Below are 23,939 nucleotides of genomic sequence, written 5' to 3'. Positions count from 1 at the left end.
AAAAAAAAATTGCTAGCGAAGAATTGTACATTCGTCAAAACTGTTGCCATGGATTGAGTTATGTCCCCCCAAAAATGTGTGTATCAACTTGGTTAGGCCATGATTCCCAGTACTGTGTGGCTATCCTCCATGATTCCCAGTACTGTGCGGTTGTCCTCCATTTTGCGATTGTAATTTTACGTTAAAGAGGATTAGGGTAGCATTGTAACACCTTACCAGGTCACATCCTTGAGCCTATGTAAAGGGAGTTTCCCTGGGGTGGGTTCTGCACCACCTTTTATCTCTCAAGAGATAAAAAAAGGGAAGCAAACAGAGAGTTAAGGACTTCATACCACCAAGGAAGCAGCACTGCGAGCAGATCGCATCCCTTGGGCCTGGGGTCCCTGCGCTTGAGAAGCTCCTTGACTGGGGAAGATTGAGGAAAAGGACATTCCTCCAGTGCCAACAGAGAGAGAAAGCCTTTCCCTGGAGCTGATGCCATGAATTCGGACCCCTAGCCTATTTTACTGTGAGGAAATAAACTTCTCTTTGTTAAAGCCATCCACTTGTGGTATTTCTGTTATAGCAGCACTAGATGACTAAGGCAACTGTCTCTCTAAAATGATGACAAAATTAGGGCATTTCCAGACAGAAAGAAGTTTACGGAATTTGCAAAAACCAAACCACGATTACAAGAAATACTAAAGGGAGTCCTCTGGTTAGAAAAGCGGTAACATCAGATTAAAACCCAAGACTAGGACACTGGACAGAGCAACCAGATACAAACCCAGGTAGGGAAGTCACAAAAATAAATCAAAACTAAAACACTGAAGATAGGGAAACAGAGACGTAAATATGTAAAAGATCACAACATTAAAACAAAAAAGAGGAACTAAAAACTGCAGTCATAGATCTTTCATAAGGAGAGGAAGATTGGTATTAACTTAGAAAAACAGCGTAAATATTAAGGTAACCATAAAGGAAACTAACAATACTACACATCAAAATAAAAAACATAAAGACTCAGCAAATACAAAATCAACAACAATGAAAAAGATCAAAATAAAATATATAAAGAAAAATGACTAAGCCCAGAAAATTAAGTCCAAAAAAGAACCTGTCAACAATACACAAAAAAAGACATCGAAGTGACAGCACTAAACTCATACCTATTCATAATTACGCTAAATGTAAATGGACTGAATGGACCAATAAAGAGACAAAGAGTGGCAGAATGGATTAAAAACACAATTCGTCTATATGCTGCCTACAAGAGACACACCTTAAAGACACAAACAAACTAAAACTCAAAGGATGGAAAAAAATACATCAAGCAAACACCAATCAAAAAAGAACACAAGTGGCAATATTAATTATTGACAAAACAGGCTTTAAAGTAAAATCCACTGCAAAGGACAAGGAAGGATACTATACAATGATTAAGGGGTCAATATACCAGGAGGACATAACCATATTAAATATTTATGCACTCAATGACAGGGCTGCAAGATACATAAAACAAACTCTAACAGCACTGAAAAGAGACACAGCTCTACAATAACAGCAGAAGACTGCAACATACCACTTTTGGTGAAGTACAGAATATCCAGAAAAAAGCTCAATAAAGACACGGAAGATCTAAATGCCACAATCAACCAACTTGACCTCATAGACATATAGAGAACACCCCACCTAACGGCAGTCAAGTATACTTTCTTCTCCAATGGCCATAAAGTAAGCCTTAACAAAATCCAAAGCACTGAAATGTTACAAAGCATCTTTTCGGACCATAAAGTCATAAAAGTAGAAATCAATAACAGAAAAAGCAAGGAAAGAAAAATGAAACACTTGGAAACTGAACATCTTGCTCAAAAACTACTGGGTTATGGAAGAAATTAAGGACGGAATAAAAAAACGTACAGAATCAAATGAGAGTGAAAACGCATCCCATCAGATCCTTCAGGACACAGCGAAAGCAGTGCTCAGAGGCTACTTTATAGCAATAAATGGACACTTCCAAAAGAAGAAAGGGCCAAAATCAAAGCTTTAACCCTACAACTCAAACAAATAGAAAGAGAGCAGCAAAAGAAGCCCTGGGGTACCAGAAGAAAGCAAATAATAAAAATTAGAGTAGAATTAAATGAAACAGAGAACAGAAAAACAACTGAAAGAGCTAACGAGACCAAATGCTGGCTCTTTGAGAAGATCAACAAAATTGGTAAACCAATGGCCAAACTAACGAAAGAAAAACAGGAGAGGATGCAAATAACTCAAATAAGAAATGAGATGGGCAACATCACAACAGACCCAACTGAAATTAAACGAAGCATATCAGCTTACTATGAAAAATCAGCTTACTCTAACAAAACCTAGAAGAAATGGACAAACTTCTTGAAACGTACTACCTACCTAAACTAACACAAACAGAGGTAGAACAACTAAATAAGCCTACAACAAAAGAAGAGAGTGAAAAGGTAATTAAAAAACTACCAACAAAAAAAAAGCTCTGGCCCTGACAGCTTCACTGGAGACTTCTACCAAACTTTCAGAGAAGAGTTAATACCACTACTACTAAAGGTATTTCAGAGCACAGAAAAGGATGGAATACTCCCAAATTCATTCTATGAAGCCGGCATAATCCAGATACCAAAGCCAGGTAAAGACACCACAGAAACAGGAAATTATAGACCAATATCCTTCTGGGTTATTCTTCATGAACTTAGACGTAAAAATCCTCAACAAAATTCTACCAAGGAAATTCAACAATATATCAAAATAATGACTCACCATGATGATGTGGGATTCATACCAGGTGTGCAGGGATGGTTCAACATTAGAAAAACAATCAATGTAATCCATCACATAAATAAAACAAAACACAAGAACCACATGATCTTATCAACTGCTGCAGAAAAGGCATTTGACAAAGTCCAACACGCATTCATGATAAGAACTCTCAGCAAAACAGGAACAGAAGGGAAATTCCTCAACATAATAAAGACCATTTATACAAAGCCAACATCATCCTAAATGGAGAAAGTCTGAAAGCATGCCCCTTGAGAAAGTGAACCAGACAAGGATGCCCTTTATCACCACTCTTATTCAACATTGTGCTGGAATTCCTAGCCACAGCAATTAGGCTAGAAAAAAGAAATAAAGGGCATCCAAATTGGTAAGGAAGAAATAAAAGTATCTCTATTTACAGATGATATGATACACCAAAAACTCTAAAGTATCCACACAAGAAAACTACCAGAATAGAAGAGTTCAGCAAAGTATCAGGATACAAGATAAACATATAAAAATCAGTTGGATCCCTGTACACCAACAAAAAGAACATTGAAGAGGAAATCACCAAATCAATACCATTTACAATAGCCCCAAGAAGATAAAATACTTAGGAATAAATCTAACCAGAGATGTAAAAGACCTGTACAAAGAAAACTACAAGACACTTACTGAAAGAAACCAAAAGAGACCTACGTAAGTGGAAAAACATACCTTGTTTATAGATAGGAAGACTCAACATTGTCAAAGTGTCTATTCGATCCAAAGCAATCTAAAGATACAATGCAATCCTGACCCAAATTTCAATGGCATTTTTTAATGAGATGGAGAAACAAATCACCAACTTCATATGGAAAGGGAAGAGGCCCCGGATAAGTAAAGCATTACTAAGGAAGAAGAACAAAGTGGGAAGCCTCACACTACCTGATTCTAGAACCTATATTATACCGCCACAGCAGTCAAAACAGCCTGGTACTGGTACAACAATAGAAACATAGATCGGTGAAACAGAATTGAGAATTTACATGCAAATTCATCCACTTATGAGCACCTGATATTTGACAAAGGCCCAAAGTCCATTAATTGGGGAAAAGATAGTCTATTTAACAAATGGTGCTGGCATAACTGGATATCCATCTGCAAAAAAATGAAACAAGACCCATACCTCACACCATGCACAAAAACTAACTCAAAATGGATCGAAGATCTAAATATAAAATCTAAAATGATAAAGCCTATGGCCAAAAAAATAGGGACAATGCTAGGAGCCCTAATACATGGCATAAACAGTATACAAAACATAAGTAACAATGTATAAACACCAGAAGAGAAACTAGATAACCAGAAAATAGGAGCTCCTAAAAATCAAACACTTATGCTCATACAGAGACTTCACCAAAAGAGAAAAGGACAACCTACAGACTGGGAAAAAAATTTTGGCTATGACAAATCCGATCAGCATCTCATCTCTAAAATCTACACGATACAGCAAAACCCCAACAACAAAAAGACAAATAACCCAATTTAAAAATGGGCAAAGAATATGAACAGGCACTTCACCAAAGAAGACATTCAGGCAGCTAACAGATATATGAGGAAATGCTCACGATTATTAACCATTAAAGAAATGCAAATCAAAACTACAATGAGATACTATCTCACCCCAACAAGGCTAGCATTAATGCAAAAAACACAAAATAATAAATGTTGGAGAGGTTGTGGAGAGACTAGAACACCTACACACTGCTGGTGGGAATGTAAAATGGTACAACGACTTTAGAAATTATTCTGGCGCCTCCTTAAAAAGTTAGAAATAGAACTACCATATGATCTAGCAATTCCACTCCTTGGAATATATCCTAGAGAAATAAGAGCTATCACACAAATAGATATGTGCACATCCATGTTCGTTGCAGCACTGTTCACAATAGCAAAAAGATGGAAACAACCTCGGTGCCTATCAACAGATGAATGGATAAATTATGGTATATTTTCACAACGGAATACTACACGATGATAAAGAACAATGATGAACCCACAAAACATCTCATAACATGGATGAACCTGGAGGGCATTATGCTCAGTGAAAGTAATCAGTCGCAAAAGGTCAAATATTGTATGAGACCGCGATCATAAGGACTCAAGAAAAGGTTCAAACACAGAAGAAAACATTCTTGATGGTTACGAGGGTGAGGAGGGAGGAAGGAGGTGTTTACCAACTAGACAAACAGTAGACAAGAATTATTTTAGGTGAAGGGAAGGACAACACACAATACAGGGGAAGTCACCACAACTGGACTAAACCAAAAGCTATGGGATCTAGGGTCTTAAAGTCTAGCAAGAAGCCATCTAAGATGCATCAATTGGTCCCAATCCACCCGGTACAAGGAAAATGAAGAACACCAAAGATATAAGGAAAATATGAGTCCAAGAGACAGAAAGGGTCATGTAAACCAGAGACTCCATCAGCCTTAGACTGGAAGAACTAGATAGTGCCTGGCTACCACCAATGACCACCCTGATAGAGAACACAATAGAGAGTCCCAGATAGAGTGTGAGAAACATGGGGTGCAGAAATCAAATTCTAGTAAAAAGACCAGACTTGATGGTGTTACTGAGACTGGAGGGACCCCAGAGGACATGGCCCCCAGATTCTCTGTTAGCCCAGAACTAAAACCATCCCTGAAACCACTCTTCAGACAAAAATTAGACTGGACTATGAGACATAAAATGATACTGGTGAAGAATGTGCTACTTGGTTCAAGTAGATACATGAGACTAAATGGGCAGTTCATGTCCGAAGGTGAGATGGGAAGGCAGAAGGGGACAGGAGCTAGTTGAATCAAAAAAAAAAAAAAAAAAGGTGAGATGGGAAGGCAGAAGGGGACAGGAGCCAGTTGAATAGACATGGGAAATACAGGGTGGAGAGAAGAAGTGTGCTATTATATTGTAGGGAGAGCAACTAGGGTCCCATAACAATGTATGTAGAAGTTTTTGTATGAGAAACTTACTTGCAAACTTTCACTTAAAGCACACACACACACACAAAAATCATGATTGAAGACAAAATGTGACGGTTTACCCACGGGGACAGTTAATGAATGAAAACCATTATAAAGGTTCCCATTTAATACTAGTCAGGAAAGAAAGCAAATTATTGTGTGTATCTTTGTATCTTTTAAATTTTGCCTATAATACCTATTCAAAAACAAACAGAATTATATTAAGGTTGTGTTTATACCTCTGTTAAGATTAACCAATGGAGGTACGCTATATCACATCCCAAAACTTTGTCTTCATTTGAACCATATCTCAGGAACACATTCAATCACTTGGCTTGTTAGCTCTACTTAATCATCCGATGATTCATTCTTTCATTCAGTCTTCCAAACCTTTATTAAATACCTATTATGTGCCAAGTATGATACTATGTGCTGGGTATTAGAAGCAAGTAAAACATGCCGTATTTTCATACTTCTAGCCTTTGGATCTACTGCTGCCTCAGCTGAGAACGCACCCTCTCCTGTCACCTGCCACTGTGTGGAAACAAATCCAGAAGTCCTGTCCTCTGTGAAACACTCCCTGCACTCTCTCACCTGTAGAGTGAATTAACCATTTTTTCCTCTGTTGAAGTTCTCTACTTTGTACATATGTTAGTTGTTGCATGAATCGTTCTGTTTATGTGTCTGCTGCATCTACTAGCCTGAGGTCTCCTTATGGGCACGGAATGTGTTCATCCTGATTCCGATGTGGCTCTTCTGTATATAGTATCCTATATTTGTATCTATCACAGCACTTTCCACACTGGACTTAATAGTAATTAACCAGTATATCTCTTCAATCAGATGCTGAACTTCTTAAAGGTTAGGCTCATATTTGAAACTATTCGATTTTGCTTCTCCAGTGTAAAATTCATTCCATGACTTAGACTGGACATTCAAAAGACTTCGTTAAATGAATTTGAGAATAAATAGGAGAGATGTAGCTGAGTTAACTCTAGATGGGCATAAAAGTTCCTAGGAAAATAAGGCCCATCTTTTTTGTTGATGACAGCATTTGTGATTTTTAAGAAATGATGGCCTGTAAGTATTTTAAGTTGGTACTTCCTAAATCTAAAACTGAATGAAGCAAAGAAGAGTAGTAATGAGGGAACTCAATGCTGCCTGATACCATGTGACATTTGGTACAGTGGATGCTGTGGCATCTCTTCAGGATGAAAACACTCATTCCCCCAGATGCCAGGGGTACTGCCTGCTGATAGCTCAACAGCTGCATTACTCTCTTGAAATTTCTCTTGGCTGGCTGAAGAGAGCTCTTTAACCAACATTAGTTTCCTCCTCAGGGGCAGTCCACATCCAATCACTTCTCAATGGAGAGCTACAATAATACATTTTATAATATGACAGTGCTATTTGCTGGAGATAAATCAAAGAACAGGATGGTCATGATCATGTCTTCAGGACCTGGACAAGTATATAGACAATTAAGAGTATAATATGCTAAGTGAAATGATAGGAGCACCTAACCTGTCTTGTGGGGACTCAGGGAAGACTTACTAGATGTCTTCTCTGAGACTTGATGGATGGTGGGAGACAAGGCAAAAGGTGGGTTAAGAAAGTTCCAGGCACAGAGAAGATCACAAACAAAGGCCTACGGGCAAGTGTGCATACCATCTTTTCAGGAAGCTTGGAAGAAACTCAATACAAGAAGATAAAGCTATAAAAGAATATGGTATCTGAAGAACTTTATAAGCCATGTTAGGAGCACAGACTACCTGGGCTACCACTTAGTATTTGTTCTCAAACAAGTTTTTTATCTTGTTTATACTCAGTATCCTCAAGAATAAACTGAGAAAAATAATAGTTTTTACCTTATAGAATTACAGGAAAAATTAAGTTAAATAAATTAGGTCAAAGTGACAGGTATTATATAACGCTTCATTTAGTGTTGTTGCCAACACAGGCAAATATAGTTTTGGTGGTAAAGGGGAGAACCAAAGCAATCAGCATTGCAAAAGGCACACAATAGAGTCTGCACGTGATGTTTTTTAAAAAACCCAATCACTGTACCACAATGATGTGTTACAACTAAGAGATGTTACTGATTCTATTTTATAAATAGAAGCAACAGTGAAAAGTAATTAACACTTTCTTAAAAATCATAATGATCTCCAGTTTTACAATATAAAAGTATCTTTAATGCCTAATATCTTCATCTTTAAGAGCTCAGCTACTGACTGAAAGATCATCGGTTCAAACCCACTAGCTGCTCCATGGGAGAAAGATGTGGCAGTCTACTTCCACAAAGGTTTACAGCCTCGGAAACCCTATGAGGCAGTTCTACTCTGTCCTATAGGGTTTTTATGAATCGGAACAGACTCAACGGCAAAACGTTTGGTTTTGGTTTGGACCTTCATCTTCCAAACAATTGTACCTACCTGTCTGATGGGAACCATGTGTAGCCTTGGTAAGCTGGCAGTGGCTCTCTACAAATCTTACAGTTCACATTCAGTACTAATGCCTCTAAAAATGTTCTCTGTGAACATAGCTGCTTTTAGTTAAGGTAGATGGAAAAACAGCCCACAGCCAGAAACTCTTGTTTTTCCCCCTACACTAACTTAAGCATAACTCCAAACAGTATTTGTTACTTTCCCCCCTTATTATGCTAAACAGAAACGAGAGATTTAAAAAAAAAAAAAAAGAAAATCCAACTGACCCTGAACACAATGTATTTCAAGTAAAAATGTAAATGGACACTTTAGCCTGAAATGGATCCTTTCATCAAATGGCAAACTTTTCAAAAAAAAGCGTATTAAGGAAATGCTGACACAATCTCAAATTTGTAATAATTACAGTGTTAACAGTGGAAGGACTAGCAGGTTTCCAAGCAAAATCATCAGCTACAATTACAAAATCTTACTTTACGTTTGTAATGAAAAGCAGAGCAATAGCAAAACACTTAGGTCAGACATGCTGAAGACTGTATCACCAACTGCTTTTTTGGCAATGAAATTTTAGAAAGTGCAGAAATTTTCTCAATCATTTCCTACCTGCTGGCCATATTCCACTCAAGGGCTGGATTTTGAGAATTTCTTTCACTCTCTGTTAGCACCCCTCCTGTGCCACTTTCCTTCTCTGGTTTTAGTTGATCCCACTGCGCAGTACCAATATTGATGGACTGTAGGTCTATTTGGTATTGTCTATCTTCAATTTCTGATCCAGGGTCTCGAAGAATTCCTAAGTTCAAGGCTTTCCTGTGAAGGCAGTGAAAAATAGTAAACAAAATAAACATCCTACCTATGTTTATTTTGTTCACTAATACAGTATCATTGGTTTCCTTTAGATTACCCTACTGATTAATATACTGGGCTAAGTACATGCATGGGACAGGTATTAAAAACTTACCACATATTTTGTCCTGAAAATGCATTTGAAAGCTATCATTTAGAGTAATCTTCTCTACAATAATTTGTTGTATTATTCCTGGCAGTGTACTGTTTTTTCTAAGTACTTTTATATATATAATTTCAATCCTTAAGGTGCTATGAGGTTCTATAATTGTCTCTATTTTTACCATAGAGAAAATAATTCAGAGAATTTGAAAGGTTTACACAAGCTTGGTATGTGACAAAATTGCAACTTATATCCAGATTTTTTGACTCAAAACCCAGTCTTCTTTTCAATACTAATGGCTGACCTTCCTCAGAACTTTGTTTCATTTCCTTTTAGAAAAGGTGATGGAAATTTGTTAATTTATTTCATCTTTCCACCTCTTGCCTTTTTTTGTCCTTTAAGATAAACAAAGGCCTAAGTTATTAAAAAGGCTATCGAGAAGACTAAAGTTTACTGATTTGGAAACACAAGTGAGGTCTACTGGCACATAAAGTGTTGGAAGATGACTCTGATCTTACTGGCCTCACTCTAAAACACATGAAAACAGTTATCTGTAGCTTAAAGCTAAATTAAAAAAAAGTAAATAATAAAATTCCTCATAAGGCTTTAGAAACAGGACCCATAAAATAGGCCATGAACTCTTTCAATCTGCACTATTGAAGGGTAAAGAGAAAAGGGATGGATGGGGGTAAGAATGGGACCAAACCAAAAACCTGTTGCCATGGAGTTGATTTCGACTCGTAGCAACCCTATAGCGACCCTATAGGACAGAGCAGAACTGCCCCATAAAGTTTCCAAGGAGCGCCTGGTAGATTTTAACTGCCAACGTTTTGGTTAGCAGCCATAGCATGTAACCACTCTGCCACCAGGGTTTCCGAAGGTTGGGAGGGAGTAACATTACCTAGAATCCTCGTCTTATTTGAACGTTGGTGTTATTCTGCTAATTCTTCAAGGCCCAGTTCATACTCACTTTTTCTATGAAGCCTTCTATCTAAACCTCTCGTATATATGTGCTTTTAGGGCACCTCTATACTCGTAAGTATAATAACATACCAGAATGACTTGCCAGTCTTCCTCAATATACCATAAATTTCTTAAAGTCAGAAACTACCTGTCCTATCAAGCAAGCAGTACATGTATTTAAAATGATACACACCTTTACAAACCTCAAGTGGACAACCTTTCTGCCCCCAACAATAAGAACATTGTCTTTAAACAGAAAACATTTGCCCTACCCACTGCCATACATTTGCCCTAGGTCCGCATAAATTCTGACATTCAGAAACTATCTCTGACAGCTGATGGTCTAGCCTGTTTCCCGAGATTATTACTCCCAAACAAAAGTTACATTTACTTACTTAGGTTTAGATAGAAGGCTTCATAGAAAAAGTGACGTATGAACTGGGCCTTGAAGAATTAGCAGAATAACACCAACGTTCAATGTTCTCTATGTCTTAGATAAATTCTGGTGATCTAAAATACTTTAAGAATCACTTCGAAAGAAGCAAAAGTATGTTTGGAAATATAATTAGAGCTATGTTAAAAAAGACAAACCAACCAACCTACCCCAGCATTAACATCAGTCTTTCTATTTCCCTTGGCACAAAGAGAAACTGTATAATTACAAAATTACAACCACAGAAAAACTGAGTTTCATCAGAGTTTTTTATTTGGGCTTGAAATCCCCCAAGTTTTGTCTTGGCCTTAAATTGAGCTATATTCCTCCTATCATCCGTCAGTAGAAAATAAGATTTCCCAGAGATTCTTCTTCCTTATACAAAAATGGTTTGTGTACTGATTAATAGCCAGATACTTCTGATTTCTTATTCCCTCTTTTTGTTTGGTTTGAAATTAAATTATATATTTACCATTGTAACTTGATTTGAGGGAGGCATGGTGTGCAGTAGTTAGTGCTCAGGTGCTAACTGAAAGGTCTGCAGTTTGAACCCACCAGCTGCTCTGCAATAGAAAAGATCTGGTGATCTGCTCCCATAAAGATTACAGCCTAGGAAACTTTATGGGGCAGCTCCATTCTGTCATATAGGGTCACTGTGAGTCAGAATCAACTTGATGGCACACAACAGAAACGATTTGAAAGTTCAAAGTAATTTATAACATTTGGTTGTATAAATTCAACTTAAAAGTTATCTGCAAAACCACTCAAATCTAGCTGCTTATCTATAAAGTTAGTTGTAGGAAATAGGATAAGCACTAGATTTATGTGAGTTTTGGTCTCAGACTTTCTAATGATCACGAGTGTGGATAAATTTCTTAGCATCTCTATGCTTTAGTTATTTTAACAGTGGTAATGTTACAGAGATAAAATATAATTTGTGATCGAAAATTAAATTATTCATACAGGTGCATTATAAATTTTATGACCATGCCTGAATTACATTGTTTTACCTGGTTCTGAATGAACAGGATACCTAATCAGTGACTAGTCATAGATGCTCAGGCACCAAGACAAAACAAAATCCACTTCTCTGATTATGAAGGAACCATAATGAAATTTACTAAGATAAACATTCTTTAACATTTCCAAGGTCACCTGCTTCCAAAATATAGCACATTAGAAACTCTGAATGAAACTAACTAAAACAACTAAACTGCTTGAAAAAAATTTATTTTTTAAACATATTCCAGGGCTTACACCAAAAAACAGAAGGTGCAGAGCCTCCCAAACAAAGTGAAACCAGAAACCTTGCCAAATAAGCACCTGCCAAAGCCAGCTTTCACCCTCAAAGCCAGCTCTCTGCCCTGATAACTCCACAGGAGCTGATAAAGCTCAGGAGATGAATCTAATAGGAGACCCAGCGCACACAGCTACCCAGAACTACACTAGCTGTAGAAGGGTGAATTTAAAACAGCCCTCTTAGGGAGCCTTTGGTAATGGAATAATTAATAACAGCCCTCTTAACCACGCATGCAGAAAGGGTAACTTACCTGTCTTGATCTTAGCAATGGGTGGAGAGGTTAAAAAAAAAGGAAAGAAAGAAAAAGAAAAAAACCCCCAAGACTTTGCAATGACAAGCCAGCATTTGTGGGTTTGAGTCTCAAATTCTATATGAAAAATCTCAATCTGGGAATGTTTGCCCAAGGTAGATAATGCTGCCAGATGACAGGCAAAAGCAAATTCTCTTGGGATGGACTCAGTTTCTACTGAGACCTCACAGAATATCCACAGATTAGGTTCTAAAGAAGTGAAATAAGAGACTCAGAAATAATTCACAATTCACGCAAAGATATAAAACGCCTTCAGTAAGACACAGCAGAATTACTGGGCAGAAGAAACAGACCCTTGAAGATGTCACATACTGGATTAGCAGACATGAAATATAAAATAATTGTTTAAAAAATTAAAAAAAAAAGCATCTCCAAAATACGAGCAGGGAAACAAGTGGATTTTAATAAGAACCATATAAAATTAAACTAAAAACAAAAATTAAATTTAAAACTCAAGGAGAATAAATCTAGCTGAAGAGATTAGTGAGTTGAATGGAAGAGCTAAATAAATCCAGACTATAATCCAAAGAGACAAGGAAATATGACAGGTGAAAGAAGGTTGAGATACATGGAGGAAAGAGGGAGACAGTCTAATATATGCTTAATTGGAGTTCAAGAGAGGTAGTACAGAGAACATGGAGGAGACACTATTTGAAGAGACAATATCTGAGAATTATTTCACAATTGTTGGAAAATGCCAATCCTCAGATCTAGGCAGGCCAAGAATCCCCGCCACCACCCTCCCCCCACCCAAAAAAAGCCAAACCCATTGCTGTGGAGTTGATTCTGACTCAAAGCAACTGGAAGAAATTGGTAAATATATGGGTAGATCCGAACAATTATTATCTTTTAAAAAAAAAAATAATAATAATACCAAAATAGAAGAAGAAACTCAGAAACTGGACAACAACAACATACAGGTAATGTTTATAATTATGGTCCTTGTATTTTTTTTTTTTTTATTGTTAGGGAGGAAGGTTGTAATATGAACTTTACTCTGTTAAGTACATATATTAAAATAGCTAGGGTAGCCACTAAGATAACAGGCATGGAACACGTAACTTTCAAATAACTAGAATAAAAAATAGAATGTCAGAAAAGAAAAAAGAAAAAAAAAAAAACAGAAATCACTTAAGAAGATATAAATACATCCAAATATAACACTAATCAGAGTAAATATAAATGGTTTAAACTCTCCAGATAAAAGATAAAAACTGTGAAATTGGATTTAACAATTCCCAGTTATATTCTATTTTAATGTGATATACCTAAAATTTAAGGGGTAAAAAAATATATAAGTAACATTCATAAAAATATATACCATGCAAACATTAGCCAAAAGAAAGCTGGAATAGGTATACTGACGTTGGATAGCATAGACTTTACGGCAAAAAGCATTATGAGAAATAGTTACCACCTGAATTTAAAAGATTCAATGCACCTGGAAGTTAAGACAATTCTAAACTTATTTGTAATAACACATTAACCTCAAAACATACAAAAGAAAAACTGAATTCTACAAGGAAAAACTGACAAATCTATAATTCCTGCTGGAAAATTTGAGCCCATCTCCCTCAGTAATAGATTAAGCTGATTTAAAAAAAAAAAAAACAGAATACAGGAATTTGAAAAATACATTTAATAAGTTTGATGAAATGAACACTTACAGACACAGAAACCAAACACTGGAGAACGTACATTTTTCTCAAGCACACACGGAACATTTTATAAAAACTGACCACCTGTTAGGCCATAAAGGTAGCTTCAACATATTTCAGTGAATTAGTATCATACAGACTGCATCCTGTGAGTATAAGACAATTAAGTTACATATTTTATTAAAAAGGAGAACCTGCAAAGCTGCCTATGTTTGGAAATTTAAAAACACATTTCTGAACATGTTATTGATCAAGAACTCTTAATAAAAATGAAGAAATAAAAACAAATAGTTATGCATTAAAAGTTGCAGGATGCAGTTAAAGTGATACTTAGAAGGAAATTTACTGTCTAAAATTTTCATTTTAGCAAAGAATAAAGGGTCACAATTAATGAGCTAACCAGATTAAAAAAAAGATAAAAATAGAAAGCCAAATAAACTATACTTCGATAAAAAAGAATACATAACTACGATGTTATAGAGATTAAACAGATTATAGGAGGATTTTTTTTTTTTTATATAAAAGGATATTAGGAAGATTTATAAAGACAAAGATTTTACAATTTACTGTGGAAAACAAAAATCTCTCCTAGTCTTCACTATACCTAAAAGACATCACTTATCCTTTTCACAAAGGATTCATTATAAAGGCTGCCCTATTTCTTCCACTGAAAAGAGGAGCAACGTCTCCTTATATAGTTCTTCTTCTATATGGAAATGACTAGAATTCTATTTTAACTATATGCTGATACGATAAAAATAGTGGTAATGTAAAAAATGGTCAAAAATGATGAAGTTCTTCCCTATTCCTAGCCTTAGTCAGAACTGTCAAAATCATATCCTCCTCTCTTAAATAGCCTTCCCTCCAATGAGCTAACTTGCATTTATTCATTTCACAGATATTTACTGGAGAGCAGCATGGGGGGAAGTAAAGGCTAGTGAGGCTTCAAGCCAAAGGCAGGCCCTTCTTCACCAGCATGTCAGAGACCTGTACTAGGCCCAGCTTTAGGGGGCAAAGGGATGTGGTTCACAGGTTGAACCTGCCTTACAAACAAGCATTTCCTCTTCTGCCAATCAGATTACAAAAATTATGTAGTATGACAATGGTCAAAAGAAAGATCTAGGTTTTTGCCTTAATTATGAAAATTAAGAGAGGTAATATATAAAGGGCCTAGAATAGAACTTGTCACATCATGAAAGCCTCAATAAATATTACGAAAACAAACATCCTACTTTCATTCTCTCCTTAGCCTCTGTATAAAATGTTAAGTAGAAGTGGAAGGGCAAGAAAGTGAAAGGAGGAGAGACTCGCATAAAACACACATTAAAAACCAAAAGAGACCTGTTGCTGTCAAGTTGATTCCAACTCATAGGGATCCTACAGGACAAAGAAGAACTGCCCTACAGTGGTTTCCAAGGAGCAGCTGGTGGATTCAAGCTGCTGACCTTTTGGTTAGCAGAAACACACATTACAATTCTAAAAAAACAAAAGCTGAGCAAATAGGGAACACCACCCACCCTCAATTTAATTAATCGAACTCAATGAATTCTACTCACATTTTCTAATTTAACCTGTTTCATCAATCTAAAAGCATTTTAATTCTGGTAGTATACAATAAACTCCTTTCTTTCTAAGCCAAGAAGAAGTTTATCAAGGAAAATTTACATCAATTCACAATATACCTGGATCTTTAAAAAACACCTCTTTCTTAAACAATTTCTTAGCCTCCAGGGATATCAAACCCAGGAAAAAGCAATGTATTTCCTCTGTGGATGCAGTTTCTCAAGTACACAATTTAAATTTATGTTACAAATTATAAACGTGGGACATCTGATTAGGCTTGGTTAATATAAAGGTTAAATATATTTTTAAAATTAGCTAATATTTGCTTTGATTATTCTCTGATATCAACTTTGCTTTAATTATTCTCTGATAAAAATAAACACGGGGCCTTTTTTTTTTTTTCCAGTTTAAAATTAGAAAATTCTTCTTTTTCTTTTTTTTCACATGACCCCCCATGACCTATTTTCAATTCTTTAAAGTCAGAAAAATATACCAGTGGTGCACTGACCTACTTTATATATGAAAATTATTTCAGGTTTTTCTCTCAACTTGAAATACTGTCTAATCTTCATTCTTTAAAATTATAAGTAAAATATACTCCTATTTTGTTTTGTACCTTTAAAAACAACAACAACCAAACTCATTGCCATCAAGTCAATTCCATGTCATGGTAACTTCGCTAATTTCAGAGTAGAACTGCAGTCCATAGGATTTTCTTGACTGTAAGCTTTACAGATCACCAGGCCTTTTCTCCACAGGGATACTGGGTGGGTTGGAACTGCCAACCTTTTCGTTAGGAGTCAAGAGCAAACTGTCTATGCCACCCAAGGATCTCTTCTTCTATACGTACTTAGAAGCTCTGTTCTTGCTGGGTGCCTTTGACTCAGTTCTGACTCATAGCAACTCTATGTACCACAGAACGAAACACTGCCCAGTCCTGCACCATCCTTATAATCATTGCTATGCTTCAGCTCACTGTTGCAGCCACTGTGTCAATCTACCTCGTTAAGGGTATTCCTCTTTTTTGCTGACCCTCTACCAAGCATGATGTCCCTTCTCCGGGGACTGGTCCCTCCTGATAACATGCCCTAAGTATATGAGAAGAAGTCTCATCATCCTCGCTTCTAAGAAGCATTCTGGATGTACTTCCAAAACAAATTTGTTTGTTCTTTTGGCAGTTCATGGCATATTCAATATTCTTCACCAGGACCATAATTCAAAGGTGTCAGTTCTTCTTCGGTCTTCCTTATTCATTGTCCAGCTTTCGCTGCATATGAGATGGCTGAAAATATCATGGCTTGGGTCAGGTGCACCTTAGTCCTTAAAGTGACATCTTTGCTTTTTAACACTTTAAAGAGGTCTTTTGAAGCAGATTTGCCCAATGCAAGGTGTTGTTTGATTTCTTGACTGCAGCTTCCATGGGTGTTGATTGTAGATCCATGTAAAATGAAATCCTTGATGTCAATCTTTTCTCCATTTATCATGATGTTGCTTACCGGTCCAATCGTGAGGATTTTTGTCTTTTTCATACTGAGGGGCAATCCATAATGAAGGCTGTAGTCTTTAGTCTTTATCAGTAGCTGCTTCAAGTCCTCTTCACTTTCAGCAAGCAAGGTTGTGTCATCTGCACATTACAGGTTGTTAAAACTAAACCCAGATAATACAGAATATTCAAAGCACTTTGCTTTGCTTTTAATACCAAATTAAGAAAATATATTCAAAATGTAATCCAAGCAACATACATTAACTTCTATTAAGCACTATTAAAGCAAGATGTCTTCTGAAAGATATATTTCATAGCACACTAGATTTTTCTTTTAAGGTTTAAAATACATAAATGGTTACAGACATTAAAACAACAACCAACACTCATTAAGATTCAAACATAATGTCTTCTGATTTTTTTCCCCAGAGGCTGGATATCGTTTCACAACTTTTAAAATGCCATTTCCCCTAAACAAATAACTTTATAGCTTAAAAATATATAGACTGGTAGGCGTAAAAAACTATCTGATAGCAATACCAAAAATGAAAGTATATTTTATTTAAAAGAGCTCTAATTTAAAGTACTAAGTTTCTAAGCACAAGAAACCACTAGAAAGTCATTAGAGCAAAAAAGTCTAATGGAATGGTACTTTACTTAGGAACTAATTATAGGAAAATAATTTTAGGAGTTCAGTGAAGACCAGAATGCCTAATATTAACAATGTATGCTTTAAAAAATTTAACGTAAATATGTTACAATAAGAAAAGCCTTATATAATTGTTTCATTTCCTAATTAAATTTTTTTCCTAGAAATATTTGATATTATAAATAGGAACCAAATTTTATCTCACATTCACATACTTCTAAAAGTTTTATGAACTTTGCACTCCCCTTCCTTATTGCTGCCTTTAAAACCTTTTTGCAATTCAAATCAGGAAAGGGGATGAGTCAAGATGCCCCAAACTTCCTACCCTTGACACAAAAAGCTGCTTTACTGGCTAAAATGTAGGAGTTGTAATTGCTTTGCCCTTCCGAAACTCTTCTCCCATACTATTTGAACCATTCAACAGGTGGTGTAGGAGGATAAACTGAAGTCTGCAACAGTTGGTCAATAATGTAATCATAAGGAACCTAAAAAGACCTTAAGTATATAACAGGAAACATAGCTTTAATGTTTTCCTTTTTAAATTGATTTAGTCTGGGTCAGGCCTTTTGTATGTTTACATAAGGAACAGCTCATGTTGAACCATTTACTGCTCACTGCTGAATAGGCATATCTTAGGAACTCACTATAAAGGAGTAAAATCCATTCACTTACAGCTTAATTGAGATCTACAGGATGTTAAACAAGCCAGAAAATAGGAATGTAAGAAGAAGTAAAACGTATATGCCCTGATTAAATTAAATGTCTATATTTAGCATCAAGTCTCCATAGGCAATAATAATTTTGAGAGTAAAAAGGGCAGGAGATATTATGGTTGACCATCAGCTGAGACCAATGAGTTCCATGATCAACGACTTACAGCAAAGACTCATTTTCAGAGTACAGAAGAATCACCTGGAGCTTGTTTAAGATGTAAATTCCCACCTCTAGAGATTCTGATCCAGCAGGTCTGGGCTAGGGTCGAGACATATGCTCACTCCTTTTTCTTTTTTATCTAAACTAGCATCTCTGTGATAATCCCTATGATGATGATGACATGTATTCAAAGACCTGGAGATAGAAAACCAAAAAGGAAGAACATGCTCACCATTTCTCAAGCTGAAAGAACTGAAGAAAAAATTCAAGCCTCCAGTTGCAATACTGAAGGACTCTACGGGGAAAATGTTAAATGATGCAGGGAGCATCAAAAGAAGATGGGAGGAATACAGAGTCACTATACACAAAAGAACCGGTTGATGTTCAACCATTTCAGAAGGCAGCATATGATCAGGAACTGATGGTACTGAAGGAAGAAGTCCAAGATGCACTGAAGGCACTGGTGGAAAATAAGGGTCCAGGAATTGACAGAATACCAATTGAGATGTTTCAATAAACAGATGCAGTGCTGTAAGTGCTCATTCGTCTATGCCAAGAAATTTGGAAAAAAGCTTCCTGGCCAACTGACTGGAAGAGATCCATATTTATGCCTATTCCCAAGAAAGGTGATCCAACTGAATGGAAAGTACAGAACAATATCATTAGTATCACACACAAGCAAAATTTTCCTGAAGATCATTCAAAAGTGGCTGCAGCAGTATATCAACAGGGAACTGCCAGAAATTCAAGCAGGATTTAGAAGAGGACAGGGAATCAGGAATATCACTGCTGATGTCAGATGGATCCTGGCTGAAAACAGAGAATACCAGAAGGATATTTGCCTGTGTTTTATTGACTATGCTAAAGCATTCGACTGTCTGGATCATAACAAATTATGGATAACACTGCGGAGAATGGGAATTTCACAACACTTAATTGTACTCATGAGAAATCCATACATGGATCAAAAGGCAGTCATTCAAACAGAACAAGGGGATACTGGGTGGTTTAAAGTCAGGAAAGGTGTGCATCAGGGTTGTATCCTTTCATCATACCTATTCAATCTGTATGCGGAGTAAATAATCTGAGAAGCTGGACTATATGAAGAACAGGGCATAAGGATTGGAGGAAGACTCATTAACAACCTGTGTTATACAGATGACATAACCTTGCTGGGTGAAAGTAAAGAGGACTTGAAGCGTGTACTGATGAAGATCAAAGACCACAGCCTTCAGTATGGATTACATCTCAACATAAAGAAAACAAAAATCCTCACAACTGGACCAATAAGCAACATCATGATAAACGGAGAAAAGACTGAGGTTGTCAAGAATCAAAACTTACTGGAAGCAGCAGTCAAGAAATCAAAAGGCACAGTACACTGGGCAAATCTGCTGAGAGAGATCTCTTTAAAGTGTTAAAAAGTAAAGAGGTCACCTTGAGGGCTAAGGTGCACCTGACCCAAGCCATGGTGTTTTCAATCACTTCCTATGTACGGGAAACCTGGACAATGAATAAGGAAGACTGAAGAATTGGCACCTTTGAATTGTGGTATTGGCAAAGAATATTGAATATACCAAGGACTTCCAAAAGAACGAACGAATCCATCTTGGAAGAAGTACGACCAGAATGCTCCTTAGAAGCAAGGATGGTGAGACTGTGTCTCACACACTTTGGACATGTTGTCAGGAGGGATCAGTCCCTGGAGAAGGACATCATGCTTGGTAAAGTACAGGGTCAGTGAAAAAGAGGAAGACCCTCAATATGGCTGCAATAATGGGCTCAAGCATAGCAACAACTGCAAGGATGGCACAGGACCAGGCGGTGTTTTGTTCTGTTGTGCACAGGGTCGCCATGAGTTGGAACTGACTGAATAGCACCTAACAACAAGCAGCATCCCTACTTATTATAAAAACCACTCTGATACTGACAGCATGTCACTTCTTTGACTTGAAACATCGTAGCTCTGCTATCTGAACTCAACTGACCAGGGAAACCCCAAAAAATCAAAGGCTATGTCATTTATAAAATTGAGAAATTAATATTTTCCCCACCTCTTTCAATGAGCTCTTTAGACGCGGCATCTCGTCTCTTCTTCAAGGCTAAGATCTGTGTTAATGCACTCCATCCTTGAAGGCTGGGTCAGTGTTTTTTTTTTACCCCACGTACACAAACTTAGCACAGGGCCTGATACACAGCAGGCCACTTAACATGAAAGTTAAGTGAATAGTTAAAATTCTTTTCAGTACTCTTGGGGACTTTCCTAAATCACTTGTTCATTTTCTCTTTTGTATCTCTAGCCTTCAAACTAAAATCATGTTTATGTTATCATCCTTGTAGAAGAGAAAAACACGCTTTCTCTCTAAGACCCTATATTCTCCTCTTGCTATCATCCTTTCTCTCACATCCTCTTAGAGCCATAAATTTTTCTGTATTTCCACTTCCTCATAATTCATTTTCTCCTCTAACAAAGAACAATCAGACATTAGGTCTACCTCTCTGAAATTATTCTGGCAAAGATCCCTAGCTGATTTTTCTAATTACCAGATCCAATGGATGATTTTCAGTCATTAAATCACCTGATCTTTCTGGGAAATACGACAATTCAAAAAGGCAGAATAGTATGGTGGGGAAGGGCACAGACTGCACGTTGAGCCTCCCTAGATTGCTAAGTCTATCTCTACCATCTACCACTGGGTGCCTTTGGGCGAATTAAACTTTCAGTGTTTCACTTTCCTCATTTGAAAAGTTCTTAGAGGTTTAAATGAGGTAATTTGTGCAAAGCAATAACGGATTAGTCTATGTTCAGAGCTATTATAATCATGACCATTATGGCTTACTCATTCTTAAAAGTTTCCTCCGTTAGCTTGTGTGGCACCACACCCCCTCAATTGTCCCTCCTTAATATCCTTTAAACTCCTTAATCTCAACAGTATATATCATCACCTTTCTTTTTGATGGATCCCTGGTGGCAGAATGGTTAAGAGTACTAACCAAGAAGTTGGCAGTTCGAATCCACCAGCTGCTCTTTGGAAACCCTAGGAGGCAGTTCTATTCTATCTTATAAGGTTGCTACAAGTCGAAACCAAATTGAAGACAACAGATTTGTTTCTTTTTGATAATCAAATTACAGGCAGCTTCATTAGAATATAAATTTTTTTTTTTTTGATTGAAGATTCTCAAAATATTCTCACTGGCTAGGCAAACAAAAAACTAGACTTTCACAATTTATCTTCAGGACACATGAGCTTGGAAGAGTGTCAGCCCTATCCTAACCCCCTGCCCCACCGCTAACAGTCACAGGCTTGAGCTGATAAATCCTCAGGCGCTCATGTTATAAATGGGGTATATTTGTATAAACAAAAAACCAAAACCCATTGCCGCTGAGTTGCTTCTGATTCATAGCAACCCTATCTGACAGAGTAGAACTGACCCATGGGAAAAGTATACTAAATTATACAAAACTCTCACCTCATTAAAAATATGTTCTAAAGAAATGCACTAACTGAACATGTACTGCGTTTGAAAAACTTGTTGATGTGATCAAAGAACCTATGCGCATCTCAGAGAAATTACAGATGAGAGGCAGTAGAATATAGAGACATGGAAATGCTATTTCAATTTAGTAAAAAATTGAATTATGATCTTCATCAAAATTGATTCTTTATCAAAGTTTTTGAACATGTAGAATAGAAAGTGATGTATATATGAGGAGTTAATATGAGTTAACTAGGAACAAATGAAGCCAAACTAGACCTACTTCTTTTTTGTTTTACTATTAGGATAACAAACAAGAAAAAGCATCAATATTATGAAACTCGATGTTATAAAAAATGTATACGACTAAATTAAGATACTTTTGTTAATGTAATAGAGAAATATGAACTTGAAAAAAACAGTAAAATGGATTTAGAGCTGGTTTAATACCAGACCCAAATATATCTACTTGGAGTCAGCCTTCTAGTGACACTCCAGAGAATTTGGCTCAATTCAATACTTTTTATCATTAATTTCAATGAATTCAAATAAATCAGTCTTATCAAATTTTCAGACGACAAAGTTGGGAATTATAGCTAATACAGTGAATGAAGCGAATCAAGAGTATACGATATCTCAAAATATTGATACAATCAAAACTAAAAAGATGAAATTTAACAGGAATAAATTAAAAATTATATATGTGTATTCAAATAATCAACTGTATAAGTAGAGGATGTAAAAAACGAGACTTGGTAACACTTCATATAAGTTGTTTAAAAAATAAAAAAGAACACCTGAGGAAATTAGTTTGGTTTATAAGAAAAAGAATTATCAGAAGTCCTGTCAAAGGTGATCCTAGCCTTTTAATTTTTAAGTAGCATAATACATCACATACTATGAAGTTTCCCAAGATTAAGCAAACTCTTCCCTATTGTGCTAATAATGCAGTTCTTAATACTATTCTTCATTAGTATTAATATTCAGACATTTAATTATAGAATGAGTGCACTTTGAGTAACTTCAATTGTCAAATAATACACAATAATTCATTGACAATGTGAGATCAAAGAGATTTTTTGGAGGATCTCAATGTATTACAGGTGTGTTCACATAAAATCTTGTGGATTTCTAAAATGTGCAAGTACTTGGCGAAACGGCTTCATAATATCAGAGTCCAGAATGGTCTTACTAACAGTGAAGTTTATTGTATTTCCCACAAAGACAGCTTTGAAAGGCTAACTGTAAAACTTGCATTCTTTAGGTTTTCTAAAGGTGGTAATAAAATAAACAGATCAAACTTATATAGTGTCTTTATTAGAGACAGTCACATTTCCTACTTGCTTATAAGGTTTCTACAACATCTTTGGCAATACTCCTATTTTAGGATTTTCCTGTTAAATCTACTATGGCTGCAAGTCAAATTCTATTATATAACCCTTGAGTCACCCAGGCTTTATTCTAGCTGTTTGAACATCCTTTCTTATTAGGTATTTTCTTCATATCCTTGCTCAAAATTTCATTTGTTAAAACAACTGGTTCTGGTAGGTAACAGGAGCTCCTTATTTATTCCTAAATCCAATTTGAGTATCCTATTTGAAAATTTCTATGAAATTCTCCTAGCATTTGTAACATTCTTTTCTAGCTCTACTAATCAATCATTCTCACCATCTCCTACTCACAAAATTGTGTCTTTATAGTAGACTTCCTTTCAGAGCTTATCATTGAAGTTAGTATTAAGAACTGGCTCCCTTTTATTCAAAATCTCAGCTAAAGCAGTCAGCAATAATAATGAGATTTAAATTCACTGCCAAGTCATTAAAATTAAGGTTTTAAAAAATATTTAATGACATGTTTACAGTACATTATTAAATGGAAAAGGCAGATTTTTAAATTTTCCAAATAACTTCTATAGTAAGGGAAAAGACCCTAAAAAAGTATTTATAAAAAAGAAATTCCTGAATTAGTTGGACTATATATAAAAATATATATATAAGTTAGTCTTAATTCCAAATTATGTGGGAAATCATTAATAAAAACTTTAATGAAGACACCTCCCTTTCTCTTACTAA

General features: G+C 36.1%; 1 protein-coding gene across 18 annotated transcripts in view; it reads right to left on the bottom strand.

Annotated features, from left to right (window-relative positions):
* The window catches only part of VPS13B (vacuolar protein sorting 13 homolog B), a 916,907-nt gene that overhangs the window by 309,121 nt on the left and 583,847 nt on the right, over positions 1-23,939 (bottom strand). For 13 of the 18 annotated variants that reach the window (XM_064267936.1, XM_064267938.1, XM_064267934.1 and 10 more), the window contains one exon: positions 8,816-9,019. The exons of 1 other annotated variant lie outside the window; for it this stretch is intronic. In XM_064267936.1, the coding sequence (XP_064124006.1) occupies positions 8,816-9,019 (204 nt within the window). Of the gene's footprint in view, positions 1-8,815; positions 9,020-10,516; positions 10,652-10,706; positions 11,118-23,939 lie in introns of those variants that run through there. 4 more of the 18 variants (XM_064267949.1, XR_010317809.1, XM_064267951.1 and 1 more) reach the window with 4 other exon arrangements.

This window comes from Loxodonta africana, chromosome 14, assembly GCF_030014295.1.
Source record: "Loxodonta africana isolate mLoxAfr1 chromosome 14, mLoxAfr1.hap2, whole genome shotgun sequence".
In the NCBI taxonomy this organism is placed as follows: Eukaryota; Metazoa; Chordata; class Mammalia; order Proboscidea; family Elephantidae; genus Loxodonta; species Loxodonta africana.
This window is presented reverse-complemented; position numbering and strand designations above follow the sequence as displayed.